We start from the raw sequence: 15,548 nt of genomic DNA on the forward strand, positions 1-15,548 counted from the left end.
CTAAACAGAAGGGATGTTATATTTGAAAATAATTTGATTCCTGTTGTTTTTCTTCAGGGTTCCCATGGGGAGTCCTAAATCTGGGATGCAGACTGGCTACGGAGGAATGGGTGGAGGAGGAGGTCAGAGACTGGCCAACCAAGAGAGCCACAGGCCGATGCAGCATAGCTCAGGCCTAGTCCATGGCTCAAGCCACGGCCCAGGCCCAGGGCAGGCTCAGGGTCATGGGCCAGGGATGGGTGCTGGGATGGGTGGTGGTCCAGGTCAGCATGGCCAGAGCCCCGGTCAGCCCGGTCAGCACGCCTCCAGACGAAACCTCCAGGTGGACTTTAGCGGTTCGGGTGGCCGGACGGGTCGCTCCTCCTCAATGTCCCCGGACCGTGGGATCACTCCCACCTCACCCTACTCAGTGCCCCAGATCGCCCCCATGCCCGTCAGCAAGCTGTGCCCACTCTGCTCCACCACGGAGCTGACCAATCCGCCGGCCCTGCCAAACTACAACACCTGCACACAGTGCCGCTCCACCGTCTGCAACCAGTGTGGCTTCAACCCCAACCCCCACCTCACAGAGGTAAGCAACAAGCACTGCCTGTTAACATGCTGACTCTAATACAGCTAGAGGTGCCATTGGCTCCAGTCCAGAGTGCTGGTCTAGGATCAGTGTTCTCCATACCTTAATACTTAGGGAATGCAACCAGTCTACTAAATAAAACTGACTCCAGATCAGCTCTTAAGGGGCACCTTATCGCTTCATGTTTAGTCACAAAAATAAGCACATCCTTTTATATCTAGAGACCTTGCGGAGTCCTGGTGTGAGGCCTAAAGAAGTAAGTTTCTATAGACTCAAGTCTCTCTCATGCAGATATATGTCATTTAGTCTTCTCCAATCTCTGAGTCCCAGACATCGAAAAGGCCCTTCCTTAATGAGTGTGAAGCTCTCCCATCTCCTGTGTCTCCAGTTTCTGTGACCTCTCTCTCTCTCGGCGAGAGCCCGACAGAGCCTGCTGTCAGTAGGGTGTCCCGCCTAGGCCGTCTTAGCGTCTTCGTCGATCTCGCTTGTCAGCTTCTGTTTTGACAGCAGCCATTGGCAGGAGATTGACAGGGAGGCCGTCTCTCTGTCCTTCCCCTCAACGTGTGGGCAGGCGGGCAAGCGGCACCAGGTAGGCAGGTTTTAGAGAATGAAGTGAGGGAGGAGATGCTGTGGCATGTTTTTCGCCCCAAGGATGCGGACGAAGCAGTGTTCTCTCCGGAGCGGAGAGAGCCACCGAGGCACGGATCTAACCCCACCGCAGTGTTGAGATGAGTTCTAGTCGGCCTGCCATCATGTCTTATTGTGAGAGTCATTTGGGTGTATTATATTCTGGGAGTGGGACCAGGGAGAGAGAGAATGTGGGGAAATGATGAAGAGAGAGTGGGAAGTGGAGTGTTAGAGAAACACGGCCAAGAAAGAGAGCGATGAGGGAGAAAGAGAGAAGGGGGGAGAAAGAGTGAGAGTGTGTGTATTGGTAAGTGGCAGTAATTTCTCTCGAGGCGATGACAGAATCTCCATTAGTCTACTAAGGCAGGATGGAGTGTGTAGGGTGTAGGGTGTATGGTAAATGCCCGAAGGTGCACTTAGACGTAAGGGATGGATTGAAATTTACAGAATGGGTACCTGTAGTAAAATGGGGGAGGGTCATGCTTTTTCAATTTCAGGGGAGGGTTTAGTTTAAAAAATATATATGTAGTCCAGGGCAGGGTCGTGTTTGGAGAAGCAGGGAGCAAAGTTATATTTCTAAGACTGTGGCGGTCGGTGCCGTTTAAGATAAGGGAGGACTTTGTTTTTGTTTTTATGAGCATAGATTTATTTCTATTTGAGCATATTGGATGACTGTCATTCATTTTCCATTCACCAAGCTCAAAGTAACACCGACAGGTTTAGGTTACAACATGACACTCAAATTTTCCCTATACCCATCATTAGGTTGCTACAACCTAGCCCATGAATGAACGTTTACAACGTAGGTGCACACAGGTCGAGAGAAAAAAGTGAGTAATCAAGGTAACAGTGACAAATTCAAGTATGCTTATCTCCGTTTCGCTCCGTTTGCTTTCATTTAAGAAATGTTTTTCAACAGAATTGGCAGAATGAACACACCTCTGATAACCGTAAGCACAGTTTACTTTCATAGCAACCACATACAAACCGCATGATAATTTGCTCGTTGTATAATTTCTTCCTCATCTACGCGCTCTCCTCCTCTCACCTTTTCCCTTCGTTTGTGGACTTCAGTGCACAACAAAACAGATGAAAAAACCTTTCCAAGCCAAACCTTCATCCCATTACCGTTAACCACTACACACAGCCTACACTGTTGTCACCATATTAGCCAACACAGCTAGCGCCTAGAATTAACGCGTTAGTAAACCCGCTACAATCATGCAGTACAGTGTACAGCAAGCAGTTTAGCAGTTTTACCGGCGGGCCCCGTTGACAATACATTTGTAAAACCAAAAGCTTACCTTGACTTGTAAGAGGTCCAGTGTTGGATAGCCATAGCCAGCTAGCTAACATAGCATCCTGCTCTGTTTGAGCCAGGTGTTTGAGTAGGCTAAACTAGCTAGCTACATTTGCTAGATAAGTGAAAGTAAAAAACAAATACAACTAATTATCTCTCTCTCTCCCTCTCTTGCGACTCCTTCATTTCTAAAGAAATTAATTTGTTAAAAATCGTTCACCTATTGTCATTCTCTCTCTTTGAGTCAACTATTCACCACATTTTCTGCACTGCAATGCTAGCTCTAGCTTATGCTTTCAGTACTAGATTGATTCTCAGATATTTTGATTGGGTCGACAACATGTCAGCTCTGATAGGTTGGAGGACATCCTCCAGAAGTTGTCATAATTACTGTTTATCTGCATGGAAGGGGGAGAAAACTATCAGTCTCCTAGGTTTTGTATTGATTGTATTGCATTCAATGTACCCAGAGGAGGACGGAAACTAACTGTCCTCCGGCTACACCATGATGCGGCCCCAGAGAGCGCTGTTGAGGGTACTGTAGACCTTCATTGCAAAACAGTGTGTTTTAATCAATTAAACATTGAAAGTCAATATATATAAAAATATTTTAAAAAATAAAAAGAGTTCTTAACAGGGCGTGTTTTTTTTTTTTACCCTGGTGACTTGAATATATTTAGTATAGTTTTATCTGAAAATGTTTTTTTTTTAATTCACTGAGGGGGAGGGTCCTCCCCTTCCTCCTCTGAGGAGCCTCCACTGTTCTAAGATAGCTGCTGGGATGGTGTAAATAAAACTAGGCTGCCTTACACACCGAAATAGATATTCCAACCCTGAGCCCCAGCCTGCTTTGCTCTTGCTAAAAAATATATTTTTTTGTGCTGCCTAACCAGTGCTGTGCTGTGTAAGCCTACTGTGGCAGATCAAGGCGAGAGTCAAAGAATTCTTCAGAAAATAGATTTTGATTAGGCCAAGTCCAAAAGACGCTATATCTTGCACCTGGACTAGCCTATAGCCTATGTTATGTTCAATTTGAGAAGGAGAGCGCAAAGATGAGGAGGACTAGAGGTCAACCTTAATAGCTTCCTACAACGATAATTGATTTCAATAAACACAATATGTTCCTTGCCCATGATGTGTTTATCAGAGTTATTGTCCTCACAATAAGCCATGTTTGAGTAACTTACATTGTGGTCCTGAAACTTGAAGCAGCAGTCACAGCGCAATCAATCGGAAATAGACAGCTCATGGTGCTCATGGTGCTGAAGTAAGCAAATTCCAGTTGACATTATTCATTTCAACCGTCTTCATTTTAATTAGACTAACAACAAGAGGGCTTTGTGTTGGAGCCTATTTCTTCCGAAGAAATAAGAGGTAGGGCTACCTCTTTGACAGAATACATTTGTCTTTAGGCTTCTATATAACGTTATATAGATTTTTGTCGGGCCAATTCCTCCACCCACGAAGCACTCTTTAAATATCCTAACTCTGTGTCAGTGAACCAGGCAGTTAAGTTCAAACAATAAATAAAACCGAGGAGACATAAAATTGAGAAGGGAAGTAACCTAATTTTGTCACTATCAATCGATTAAGCTATTCACTTTCGGTACAATAGAAGATGTTTAAACCCAGACATCTTTAAGGGAAACACTTGTGACCTTGTCTCGTTGGGTTAAGTTATGGAAGAAGAGTAGCCAGCAGTTAAAGCTTATATTTTTCTGCATCGGTAGACATACTGTCTGGGGTGGAAAGGTAGGCCTACTGTCTGGGGTGGAAAGGTGGGCCTACTGTCTGGGGTGGAAAGGTAGGCCTACTGTCTGGGGTGGAAAGGTAGTGCTACTGTCTGGGGTGGAAAGGTAGGCCTACTGTCTGGGGTGGAAAGGTAGGCCTACTGTCTGGGGTGGAAAGGTAGGCCTACTGTCTGGGGTGGAAAGGTAGTGCTACTGTCTGGGGTGGAAAGGTAGGTCTACTGTCTGGGGTGGAAAGGTAGGCCTACTGTCTGGGGTGGAAAGGTAGGCCTACTGTCTGGGGTGGAAAGGTAGGTCTACTGTCTGGGGTGGAAAGGTAGGCCTACTGTCTGGGGTGGAAAGGTAGGCCTGCTGTCTGGGGTGGAAAGGTAGGCCTACTGTCTGGGGTGGAAAGGTAGGCCTACTGTCTGGGGTGGAAAGGTAGACCTACTGTCTGGGGTGGAAAGGTAAACCTACTATCTGGGGTGGAAAGGTAGGCCTACTGTCTGGGGTGGAAAGGTAGACCTACTATCTGGGGTGGAAAGGTAGGCCTACTGTCTGGGGTGGAAAGGTAGGCCTATTGTCTGGGGTTGAAAGGTAGGCCTACTGTCTGGGGTGGAAAGGTAGACCTACTATCTGGGGTGGAAAGGTAGGCCTACTGTCTGGGGTGGAAAGGTAGACCTACTGCCTGGGGTGGAAAGGTAGGCCTACTGTCTGGGGTGGAAAGGTAGGCCTACTGTCTGGGGTGGAAATGTAGGCCTACTGTCTGGGGTGGAAAGGTAGTTCTACTGTCTGGGGTGAAAAGGTAGGCCTACTGTCTGGGGTGGAAAGGTAGTAGGGTGGAAAGGTAGGCCTACTGTCTGGGGTTGAAAGGTAGGCCTACTGTCTGGGGTGGAAAGGTAGGCCTACTGTCTGGGGTTGAAAGGTAGGCCTAGGTTTTGAAAGAAGCCTACCAAGCTCAAAATCCTAATGACGTCTCATATTAAATTATTTGCAAACAGGGACAGTTACGTTGCAAACAAGACACACTGAGTACGTTGACATGCACGCTAATAATTTGATATTAAACGGATTACGGCAGTAGGTTATAGATTATGCAATAGTCACGTAAACTCCTTACTCAGTTTATCTCAATCGGCGTAAGGTCAAAATCAAAGTAACCGCACGCTGATTAAAACACCTGGTGTTCTGAGCAATCTTTCGAGTGATTACGTCATGTGAACACCTTAATCGGCATTACAGTGGTGTATTTGTTCTGCACATGTGCCAGCATCAGCCGAGAGCCTCCCTCTTCAGCGCGAGTGAAGTGAGTTCGGAAACAACGGAATGTATGCATCTTAGAAGTCATTTTCACATTGCAAACTTTCTATGTCCCAACTCAGAATCAAATATGCTTCCCAAAAATATTGTTCGCTGTGGTACAATGTTTATTTTGATTGCCGATTTTCTGCGTTTATCAGAGCGCCATCAGGTAGCCTTTTCAGATGTGTCCATGTAACAGGATTGTTTGGGGAGTCGTTCTACGTGTAAAACATGTGAACGCTTTAATAAAACTATTATATTCATCTGACTATTAACAATTATCGCATTAATGTGTGCATGTGACCGTACTCACTGATTTGGCATTGGTGAAATATGATAAGATGAACACATAGGCCTGTCTCTCTGTCCGTTCTTAGCCTGTCATTTTGGTAATTTGTGTGGTATGAAATGTTTATGAAAGGCAATTTCTTCTCGGACCTGCAAATACGTTGATGGACCCAAGCAATGCTTTTACTATAAAGGAGATCTTTCCGCCCTTACTCTTGTCCACAGTGGTCTGTGAACTCACAACCTTCTGCCCAGCAGCCATGTGTGCTATCAAAATTCCTGTGTTGCCATGCAATGCTTACAAGACAAAGAACAGTTTCTAAAACGACATATATAAGGCTCTGATCTGTCCAAGAAGTGAGAGTAAATGGTAAGGATGTTCTCTGCTGTCCACTTTATGTTTTAATTAATCCTACAATCTAAGCTAGATGCCCTCAATCTCACTCAAATCATCAAGGAACCCACCAGGTACAACCCTAACTCTGTAAACAAGGGCACCCTCATTGACGTCATCCTGACCAACTGGCCCTCCAAATACACCTCCGCTGTCTTCAACCAGGATCTCAGCGATCACTGCCTCATTGCCTGTATCCGCTATGGAGCCGCAGTCAAACGACCACCCCTCATCACTGTCAAACGCTCCCTAAAACACTTCTGTGAGCAGGCCTTTCTAATCGACCTGGCCCGGGTATCCTGGAAGGACATTGACCTCATCCCGTCCGTTGAGGATGCCTGGTCTTTCTTTAAAAGTAACTTCCTCACCATTTTAGATAAGCATGCTCCGTTCAAAAAATGCAGAACTAAGAACAGATATAGCCCCTGGTTCACTCCAGACCTGACTGCCCTCGACCAGCACAAAAACATCATGTGGCGGACTGCACTAACATCGAACAGTCCCCGCGATATGCAACTGTTCAGGGAAGTCAGGAACCAATACACACAGTCAGTCAGGAAAGCTAAAGCCAACTTCTTCAGGCAGAAGTTTGCATCTTGTAGCTCCAACTCCAAAAAGTTCTGGGACACTGTGAAGTCCATGGAGAACAAGAGCACCTCCTCCCAGCTGCCCACTGCACTGAGGCTAGGTAACACGGTCACCACCGATAAATCCATGATTATCGAAAACTTCAACAAGCATTTCTCAACGGCTGGCCATGCCTTCCGCCTGGCTACTCCAACCTCGTCCAACAGCTCCCCCCCCCCCCCCCCGCAGCTACTCGCCCAAGCCTCTCCAGGTTCTCCTTTACCCAAATCCAGATAGCAGATGTTCTGAAAGAGCTGCAAAACCTGGACCCGTACAAATCAGCTGGGCTTGACAATCTGGACCCTCTATTCCTGAAACTATCCGCCGCCATTGTCGCAACCCCTATTACCAGCCTGTTCAACCTCTCTTTCATATCGTCTGAGATCCCCAAGGATTGGAAAGCTGCCGCAGTCATCCCCCTCTTCAAAGGGGGCGACACCCTGGACCCAAACTGTTACAGACCAATATCCATCCTGCCCTGCCTATCTAAGGTCTTCGAAAGCCAAGTCAACAAACAGATCACTGACCATCTTGAATCCCACCGTATCTTCTCCGCTGTGCAATCTGGTTTCCGAGCCGGTCACGGGTGTACCTCAGCCACGCTCAAGGTACTAAACGATATCATAACCGCCATCGATAAAAGACAGTACTGTGCAGCCGTCTTCATAGACCTTGCCAAGGCTTTCGACTCTGTCAATCACCGTATTCTTATCGGCAGACTCAGTAGCCTCGGTTTTTCGGATGACTGCCTTGCCTGGTTCACCAATTACTTTGCAGACAGAGTTCAGTGTGTCAAATCGGAGGGCATGCTGTCCGGTCCTCTGGCAGTCTCTATGGGGGTGCCACAGGGTTCAATTCTCGGGCCGACTCTTTTCTCTGTATATATCAATGATGTTTCTCATGCTGCGGGCGATTCCCTGATCCACCTCTACGCAGACGACACCATTCTATATACTTCCGGCCCGTCCTTGGACACTGTGCTATCTAACCTCCAAACGAGCTTCAATGCCATACAGCACTCCTTCCGTGGCCTCCAACTGCTCTTAAACGCTAGTAAAACCAAATGCATGCTTTTCAACCGTTCGCTGCCTGCACCCGCACGCCTGACCAGCATCACCACCCTGGATGGTTCCGACCTTGAATATGTGGACATCTATAAGTACCAAGGTGTCTGGCTAGACTCTAAACTCTCCTTCCAGACCCATATCAAACATCTCCAATCGAAAATCAAATCAAGAGTCGGCTTTCTATTCCGCAACAAAGCCTCCTTCACTCACGCCGCCAAACTTACCCTAGTAAAACTGACTATCCTACCGATCCTCGACTTCGGCGATGTCATCTACAAAATTGCTTCCAACACTCTACTCAGCAAACTGGATGCAGTTTATCACAGTGCCATCCGTTTTGTCACTAAAGCACCTTATACCACCCACCACTGCGACTTGTATGCTCTAGTCGGCTGGCCCTCGCTACATATTCGTCGCCAGACCCACTGGCTCCAGGTCATCTACAAGTCCATGCTAGGTAAAGCTCCGCCTTATCTCAGTTCACTGGTTACGATGGCAACACCCATCCGTAGCACGCGCTCCAGCAGGTGTATCTCACTGATCATCCCTAAAGCCAACACCTCATTTGGCCGCCTTTCGTTCCAGTTCTCTGCTGCCTGTGATTGGAACGAATTGCAAAAATCGCTGAAGTTGGAGACTTTTATCTCCCTCACCAACTTCAAACATCTGCTATCTGAGCAGCTAACCGATCGCTGCAGCTGTACATAGTCTATTGGTAAATAGCCCACCCATTCTCACCTACCTCATCCCCATACTGTTTTTATTTATTTATTTTTCTGCTCTTTTGCACACCAATATCTCTATCTCTACCTTTACATAACCATCTGATCATTTATCACTCCAGTGTTAATCTGCATAATTGTAATTATTTGCCTACCTTCTCATGCCTTTTGCACACAATGTATATATAGACTCCCCTTTTTTCTACTGTGTTATTGACTTGTTAATTGTTTACTCCATGTGTAACTCTGTGTTGTCTGTTCACACTGCTATGCCTTATCTTGGCCAGGTCGCAGTTGCAAATGAGAACTTGTTCTCAACTAGCCTACCTGGTTAAATAAAGGTGAAATAAAAATAAATAAATATGTTTTAATTATTATTTTGGGTATAGGGGAGGGTCACTTGTTTTTTTCTCAAGTGTTCAGCGAGGGTTTGGGTGAAATACACTGCTCAAAAAAATAAAGGGAACACTAAAATAACACATCCTAGATCTGAATGAATGAAATATTCTTATTAAATACTTTTTTCTTTACATAGTTGAATGTGCTGACAACAAAATCACACAAAAATGATCAATGGAAATCAGATTTATCAACCCATGGAGGTCTGGATTTGGAGTCACACTCAAAATTAAAGTGGAAAACCACACTACAGGCTGATCCAACTTTGATGTAATGTCCTTAAAACAAGTCAAAATGAGGCTCAGTAGTGTGTGTGGCCTCCACGTTCCTGTATGACCTCCCTACAACACCTGGGCATGCTCCTGATGAGGTGGCGGATGGTCTCCTGAGTGATCTCCTCCCAGACCTGGACTACAGCATCCGCCAACTCCTGGACAGTCAGTGGTGCAACGTGGCGTTGGTGGATGGAGCGAGACATGATGTCCCAGATGTGCTCAATTGGATTCAGGTCTGGGGAACGGACGGGCCAGTCCATAGCATCAATGCCTTCCTCTTGCAGGAACTGCTGACACACTCCAGCCACATGAGGTCTAGCATTGTCTTGCATTAGGAGGAACCCAGGGCCAACCGCACCAGCATATGGTCTCACAAGGGGTCTGAGGATCTCATCTCTGTACCTAATGGCAGTCAGGCTACCTCTGGCGAGCACATGGAGGGCTGTGCGGCCCCCCAAAGAAATGCCACCCCACACCATGACTGACCCACCGCCAAACCGGTCATGCTGGAGGATGTTGCAGGCAGCAGAACGTTCTCCACGGCGTCTCCAGACTCTGTCACGTCTGTCACATGTGCTCAGTGTGAACCTGCTTTCATCTGTGAAGAGCACAGGGCGCCAGTGGCGAATTTGCCAATCTTGGTGTTCTCTGGCAAATGCCAAACGTCCTGCACGGTGTTGGGCTGTAAGCACAACCCCCACCTGTGGACGTTGGGCCCTCATACTAACCTCATGGAGTCTGTTTCTGACCGTTTGAGCAGACACATGCACATTTGTGGCCTGCTGGAGGTCGTTTTGCAGGGCTCTGGTAGTGCTCCTCCTGCTCCCCCTTGCACAAAGGCGAAGGTAGCGGTCCTGCTGCTGGGTTGTTGCCCTCCTACGGCCTCCTCCACATCTCCTGATGTACTGGCCTGTCTCCTGGTAGCGCCTCCATGCTCTGGACACTACGCTGACAGACACAGCAGACCTTCTTGCCACAGCTCGCATTGATGTGCCATCCTGGATGAGCTACACTACCTGAGCCACTTGTGTGGGTTGTAGACTCCGTCTCATGCTACCACTAGAGTGAAAGCACCGCCAGCATTCAAAAGTGACCAAAACATCATCCAGGAAGCTTAGGAACTGAGAAGTGGTCTGTGGTCACCACCTGCAGAACCACTCCTTTATTGGGGGTGTCTTGCTAATTGCCTATAATTTCCACCTGTTGTCTATTCCATTTGCACAACAGCATGTGAAATGTATTGTCAATCAGTGTTGCTTCCTAAGTGGACAGTTTGATTTCACAGAAGTGTGATTGACTTGGAGATACATTGTGTTGTTTAAGTGTTCCCTTAATTTTTTTGAGCAGTGTATATTTTGTTGAAGGGAGGGCCATCCATTTTCATTTCAGAGGTTTGATTTTCTCCATGTAACCCTTATTATGAATAACGTTCACTCCCTAATGTCAAGAAAGGGGCAGCAAAACTGAGAGGAGGCGGAGAACACACCCCTCATTGCTGAGGAGGGGGGGGAGAGGGGTATAAAGGGTAAAGGAAAAAGAGAGAATGGAAAAGAGGAGAAGGATGGAAAAGAGGAGGAGTTAGATGAAGGTGTGCGAAGGGGAAAAGAGGAGTTAGATGAATGTGTGAGGAGGGGGAAAGAGGAGGAATTAGAGGAAGGTGTGAGGAGGGGAAAGAGGAGGAGTTAGAGGAAGGAGTGAGGAGGGGAAAAGAGGAGGAGTTAGAGGAAGGAGTGAGGAGGGGAAAAGAGGAGGAGTGTGACACAGTTCATGTGTTTGACACAGTTTATGTGTTTGACAGTGACACAGTTCATGTGTTTTACAGTTTGACACAATTCATGTGTTTGACAGTTTGACACAGTTCATGTGTTTGACAGTTTGACACAGTTCATGTGTTTGACAGTTTAACACAGGTCATGTGTTTGACACAATTCATGTGTTTTACAGTTTGACACAATTCATGTGTTTTACAGTTTAACACAGGTCATGTGTTTGACAGTTTAATACAGGTCATGTGTTTGACACAATTCATGTGTTTTACAGTTTGACACAGTTCATGTGTTTGACAGTTTGACACAATTCATGTGTTTGACAGTTTAATACAGGTCATGTGTTTGACAATTTGACACAGTTCATGTGTTTGACAGTTTGACACAGTTCATGTGTTTGACAGTTTGACACAATTCATGTGTTTGACAATTTGACACAGTTCATGTGTTTGACAGTTTGACACAGTTCATGTGTTTGACAGTTTGACACAATTCATGTGTTTGACAATTTGACACAGTTCATGTTTTTGACAGTTTAATACAGGTCATGTGTTTGACACAGTTCATGTGTTTGACAGTTTGACACAGTTCATGTGTTTGACAATTTGACACAGTTCATGTGTTTGACAGTTTGACACAATTCATGTGTTTGACAGTTTAATACAGGTCATGTGTTTGACACAATTCATGTGTTTTACAGTTTGACACAGTTCATGTGTTTGACACAGTTCATGTGTTTGACACAGTTCATGTGTTTTACAGTTTGACACAGTTCATGTGTTTGACACAGTTCATGTGTTTGACACAGTTCATGTGTTTTACAGTTTGACACAGTTCATGTTTTTGACAGTTTAATACAGGTCATGTGTTTGACAGTTTGACACAGTTCATGTGTTTGACAGTTTGACACAGTTCATGTGTTTGACAGTTTGACACAGTTCATGTGTTTGACAGTTTGACACAATTCATGTGTTTGACAGTTTGACACAGTTCATGTGTTTGACAGTTTGACACAGTTCATGTGTTTGACAGTTTGACACAGTTCATGTGTTTTACAGTTTGACACAGTTCATGTGTTTTACAGTTTGACACAGTTCATGTGTTTGACACAGTTCATGTGTTTGACAGTTTGACACAGTTCATGTGTTTGACACAGTTCATGTGTTTTACAGTTTGACACAGTTCATGTGTTTGACAGTTTGACACAGTTCATGTGTTTGACAGTTTAATACAGGTCATGTGTTTGACAGTTTGACACAGTTCATGTGTTTTACAGTTTGACACAGTTCATGTGTTTTACAGTTTGACACAGTTCATGTGTTTGACAGTTTGACACAGTTCATGTGTTTGACAGTTTGACACAGTTCATGTGTTTTACAGTTTGACACAGTTCATGTGTTTTACAGTTTGACACAGTTCATGTGTTTGACACAGTTCATGTGTTTGACAGTTTGACACAGTTCATGTGTTTGACACAGTTCATGTGTTTTACAGTTTGACACAGTTCATGTGTTTTACAGTTTGACACAGTTCATGTGTTTGACAGTTTAATACAGGTCATGTGTTTGACAGTTTGACACAGTTCATGTGTTTGACAGTTTGACACAGTTCATGTGTTTTACAGTTTGACACAGTTCATGTGTTTGACAGTTTGACACAGTTCATGTGTTTGACACAGTTCATGTGTTTGACAGTTTGACACAGTTCATGTGTTTTACAGTTTGACACAGTTCATGTGTTTGACACAGTTCATGTGTTTGACACAGTTCATGTGTTTGACAGTTTGACACAATTCATGTGTTTGACACAGTTCATGTGTTTGACAGTTTGACACAATTCATGTGTTTGACAGTTTGACACAGTTCATGTGTTTGACAGTTTAACACAGTTAATGTGTTTGACACAGTTTATGTGTTTGACAGTTTGACACAATTCATGTGTTTGACACAGTTCATGTGTTTGACAGTTTGACACAATTCATGTGTTTGACAGTTTGACACAGTTCATGTGTTTGACAGTGACACAGTTCATGTGTTTTACAGTTTGACACAATTCATGTGTTTGACACAGTTCATGTGTTTGACAGTTTGACACAATTCATGTGTTTGACACAGTTCATGTGTTTGACAGTTTGACACAATTCATGTGTTTGACACAGTTCATGTGTTTGACAGTTTGACACAGTTCATGTGTTTGACAGTTTGACACAGTTCATGTGTTTTACAGTTTGACACAGTTCATGTGTTTGAGTTTGACACAGTTCATGTGTTTGACACAGTTCATGTGTTTGACAGTTTGACACAGTTCATGTGTTTGACACAGTTCATGTGTTTGACAGTTTGACACAGTTCATGTGTTTGACAGTTTGACACAGTTCATGTGTTTGACAGTTTGACACAGTTCATGTGTTTGACAGTTTGACACAGTTCATGTGTTTGACAGTTTGACACAGTTCATGTGTTTGACAGTTTGACACAGTTCATGTGTTTTACAGTTTGACACAGTTCATGTGTTTGACAGTTTGACACAGTTCATGTGTTTGACAGTTTGACACAGTTCATGTGTTTTACAGTTTGACACAGTTCATGTGTTTGACAGTTTGACACAGTTCATGTGTTTTACAGTTTGACACAGTTCATGTGTTTGACAGTTTGACACAGTTCATGTGTTTGACAGTTTGACACAGTTCATGTGTTTTACAGTTTGACACAGTTCATGTGTTTGACAGTTTGACACAGTTCATGTGTTTTACAGTTTGACACAGTTCATGTGTTTGACAGTTTGACACAGTTCATGTGTTTGACAGTTTGACACAGTTCATGTGTTTGACACAGTTCATGTGTTTGACACAGTTCATGTATTTGACAGTTTGACACAGGTCATGTGTTTGACACAGTTCATGTGTTTGACAGTTTGACACAATTCATGTGTTTGACACAGTTCATGTGTTTGACAGTTTGACACAAGAATCCAACAATATCACACTAGGCTAAATCCAATAGGCATAATAGAAATGCCTTCCAGAGTGACTCCACTAACCAGAGGCCACTACTCCCTCCCTCTACACAGAGGAGAGAGGAACAGACTTGATCAATCTGCCAAGGATGAGCCGTTTAACACGGGATTAACTGACATTATGTTGTATTTAAAGCACACTTCGAATCCTGATTTAAAACTGATTGTGATCAGTGATTTCCTATTGTTCTCTTACTGCCCTTGAATTGGGAGACTCGTGGACCCCCAAGACAAGTCATTCATGTCTGTGTAGATTTGGAAATTAATACAACTGATTAGTCTATCTCTGTGCTCCCCTTGTCTGGCCTTGTGCAATTCATGTCGTCTTTGTAATGAAATTTGGCTCTGAATTAATAGAAGGAATCACTAGGTCTTTTCTGCGACTAGGCAACAGCCGTTAATGTGTTCCTGTCTTCCTTCCTGTCCTCCACCAGATCTCTCAAAGTCCCGTCTGGCTTGTCCACAGATCAAATCAATGGTACTTCTCACCATGATCTCATACACGCTCAACCTGAATAGGTTCTTATTTCTTTTGCATCCACTAATAGCTATTTGTGCGACTGCTTATGAGTCAGAGATTAGGTTAGATCCACAACACAGTGTTTGACGTTTAGTGTGACGTTTAGTACCACATGTTCATGTCCACTCTGGGCTTGTGCAGTGTTTTGTATCTTTTTGATACGGCCCTCTAGTGTCATTTAGTGTGTTTAACAATGGCTCTTTGTTGCAGTGTTTACAAACGTAAATGAGTGATTGCGGAGACTTTTGTTACAGTGAGTAAATCCAGAAATCCGAAGTATGTTCTCACCATATCCTGTGTCAGACATGTACAGCCCCAGCCTTTCGCCACCTCAAAGTGCCTGTTTGTAAGGCCTCCCCTCATTCAAAGCTCTTTCTGCTCTCTTGCCAATTCTTTGGAATTATCATGCCATATAATGCGTGACAATGACTGTCAGGGAGTTGGCAAGAGAACACAAGCAGACTTCTCTCTCATTTTCTCTCTCTCTTTCGATCTCTTTCTCTCAATTCAATTCAATTGGGCTTTATTGGCATGGGAATCATATGTTGACATTGTCAAGGCAAGGGAAATAAGCAATCACAAATGACCAGTTAACATTAAACGCACAAAAGTTTCAAAATAGTAAGACATTTGAAATGTTAAATTATTATATTATGTGCAAAAACAAACACAAAAATTAGTGGTTCGGTCTGGATCTGTACACGCTGTCGGTCTATACACTCAAAATAAAATATAAAATGGCCTATAAATGAAGATAAAATAACTGACAAACTAATTGACCTACTCCAACCTTACACCACTTGCTGGCTCCACTATGCCCCCTTTAGCAAGCTGGTTCCAATAGGGCCCCCTCAGCAGGCAGCTGTGTGTGTGCAGGTGTGTGTCCTGTGTGTGCAAAAAGTAGAAGTACAAATGGCAAGGAAAACTAAAGAAACAGATAACTATAGC

The 15,548-nt window shown here is 44.4% G+C and overlaps 1 protein-coding gene across 2 annotated transcripts in view; it reads left to right on the forward strand.

Moving 5' to 3' along the window:
* Nucleotides 1-15,548, forward strand: part of LOC110532096 (protein bassoon) — a 200,593-nt gene that overhangs the window by 55,964 nt on the left and 129,081 nt on the right. For both annotated transcript variants that reach the window (XM_036988011.2, XM_090184322.1), the window contains exon 2: nucleotides 58-571. In XM_036988011.2, the coding sequence (XP_036843906.2) occupies nucleotides 58-571 (514 nt within the window). The remainder of the gene's footprint in view (nucleotides 1-57; nucleotides 572-15,548) is intronic.

Source organism: Oncorhynchus mykiss, chromosome 9, assembly GCF_057628025.1.
Source record: "Oncorhynchus mykiss isolate SJ-2025 chromosome 9, ASM5762802v1, whole genome shotgun sequence".
Classification (NCBI taxonomy): Eukaryota; Metazoa; Chordata; class Actinopteri; order Salmoniformes; family Salmonidae; genus Oncorhynchus; species Oncorhynchus mykiss.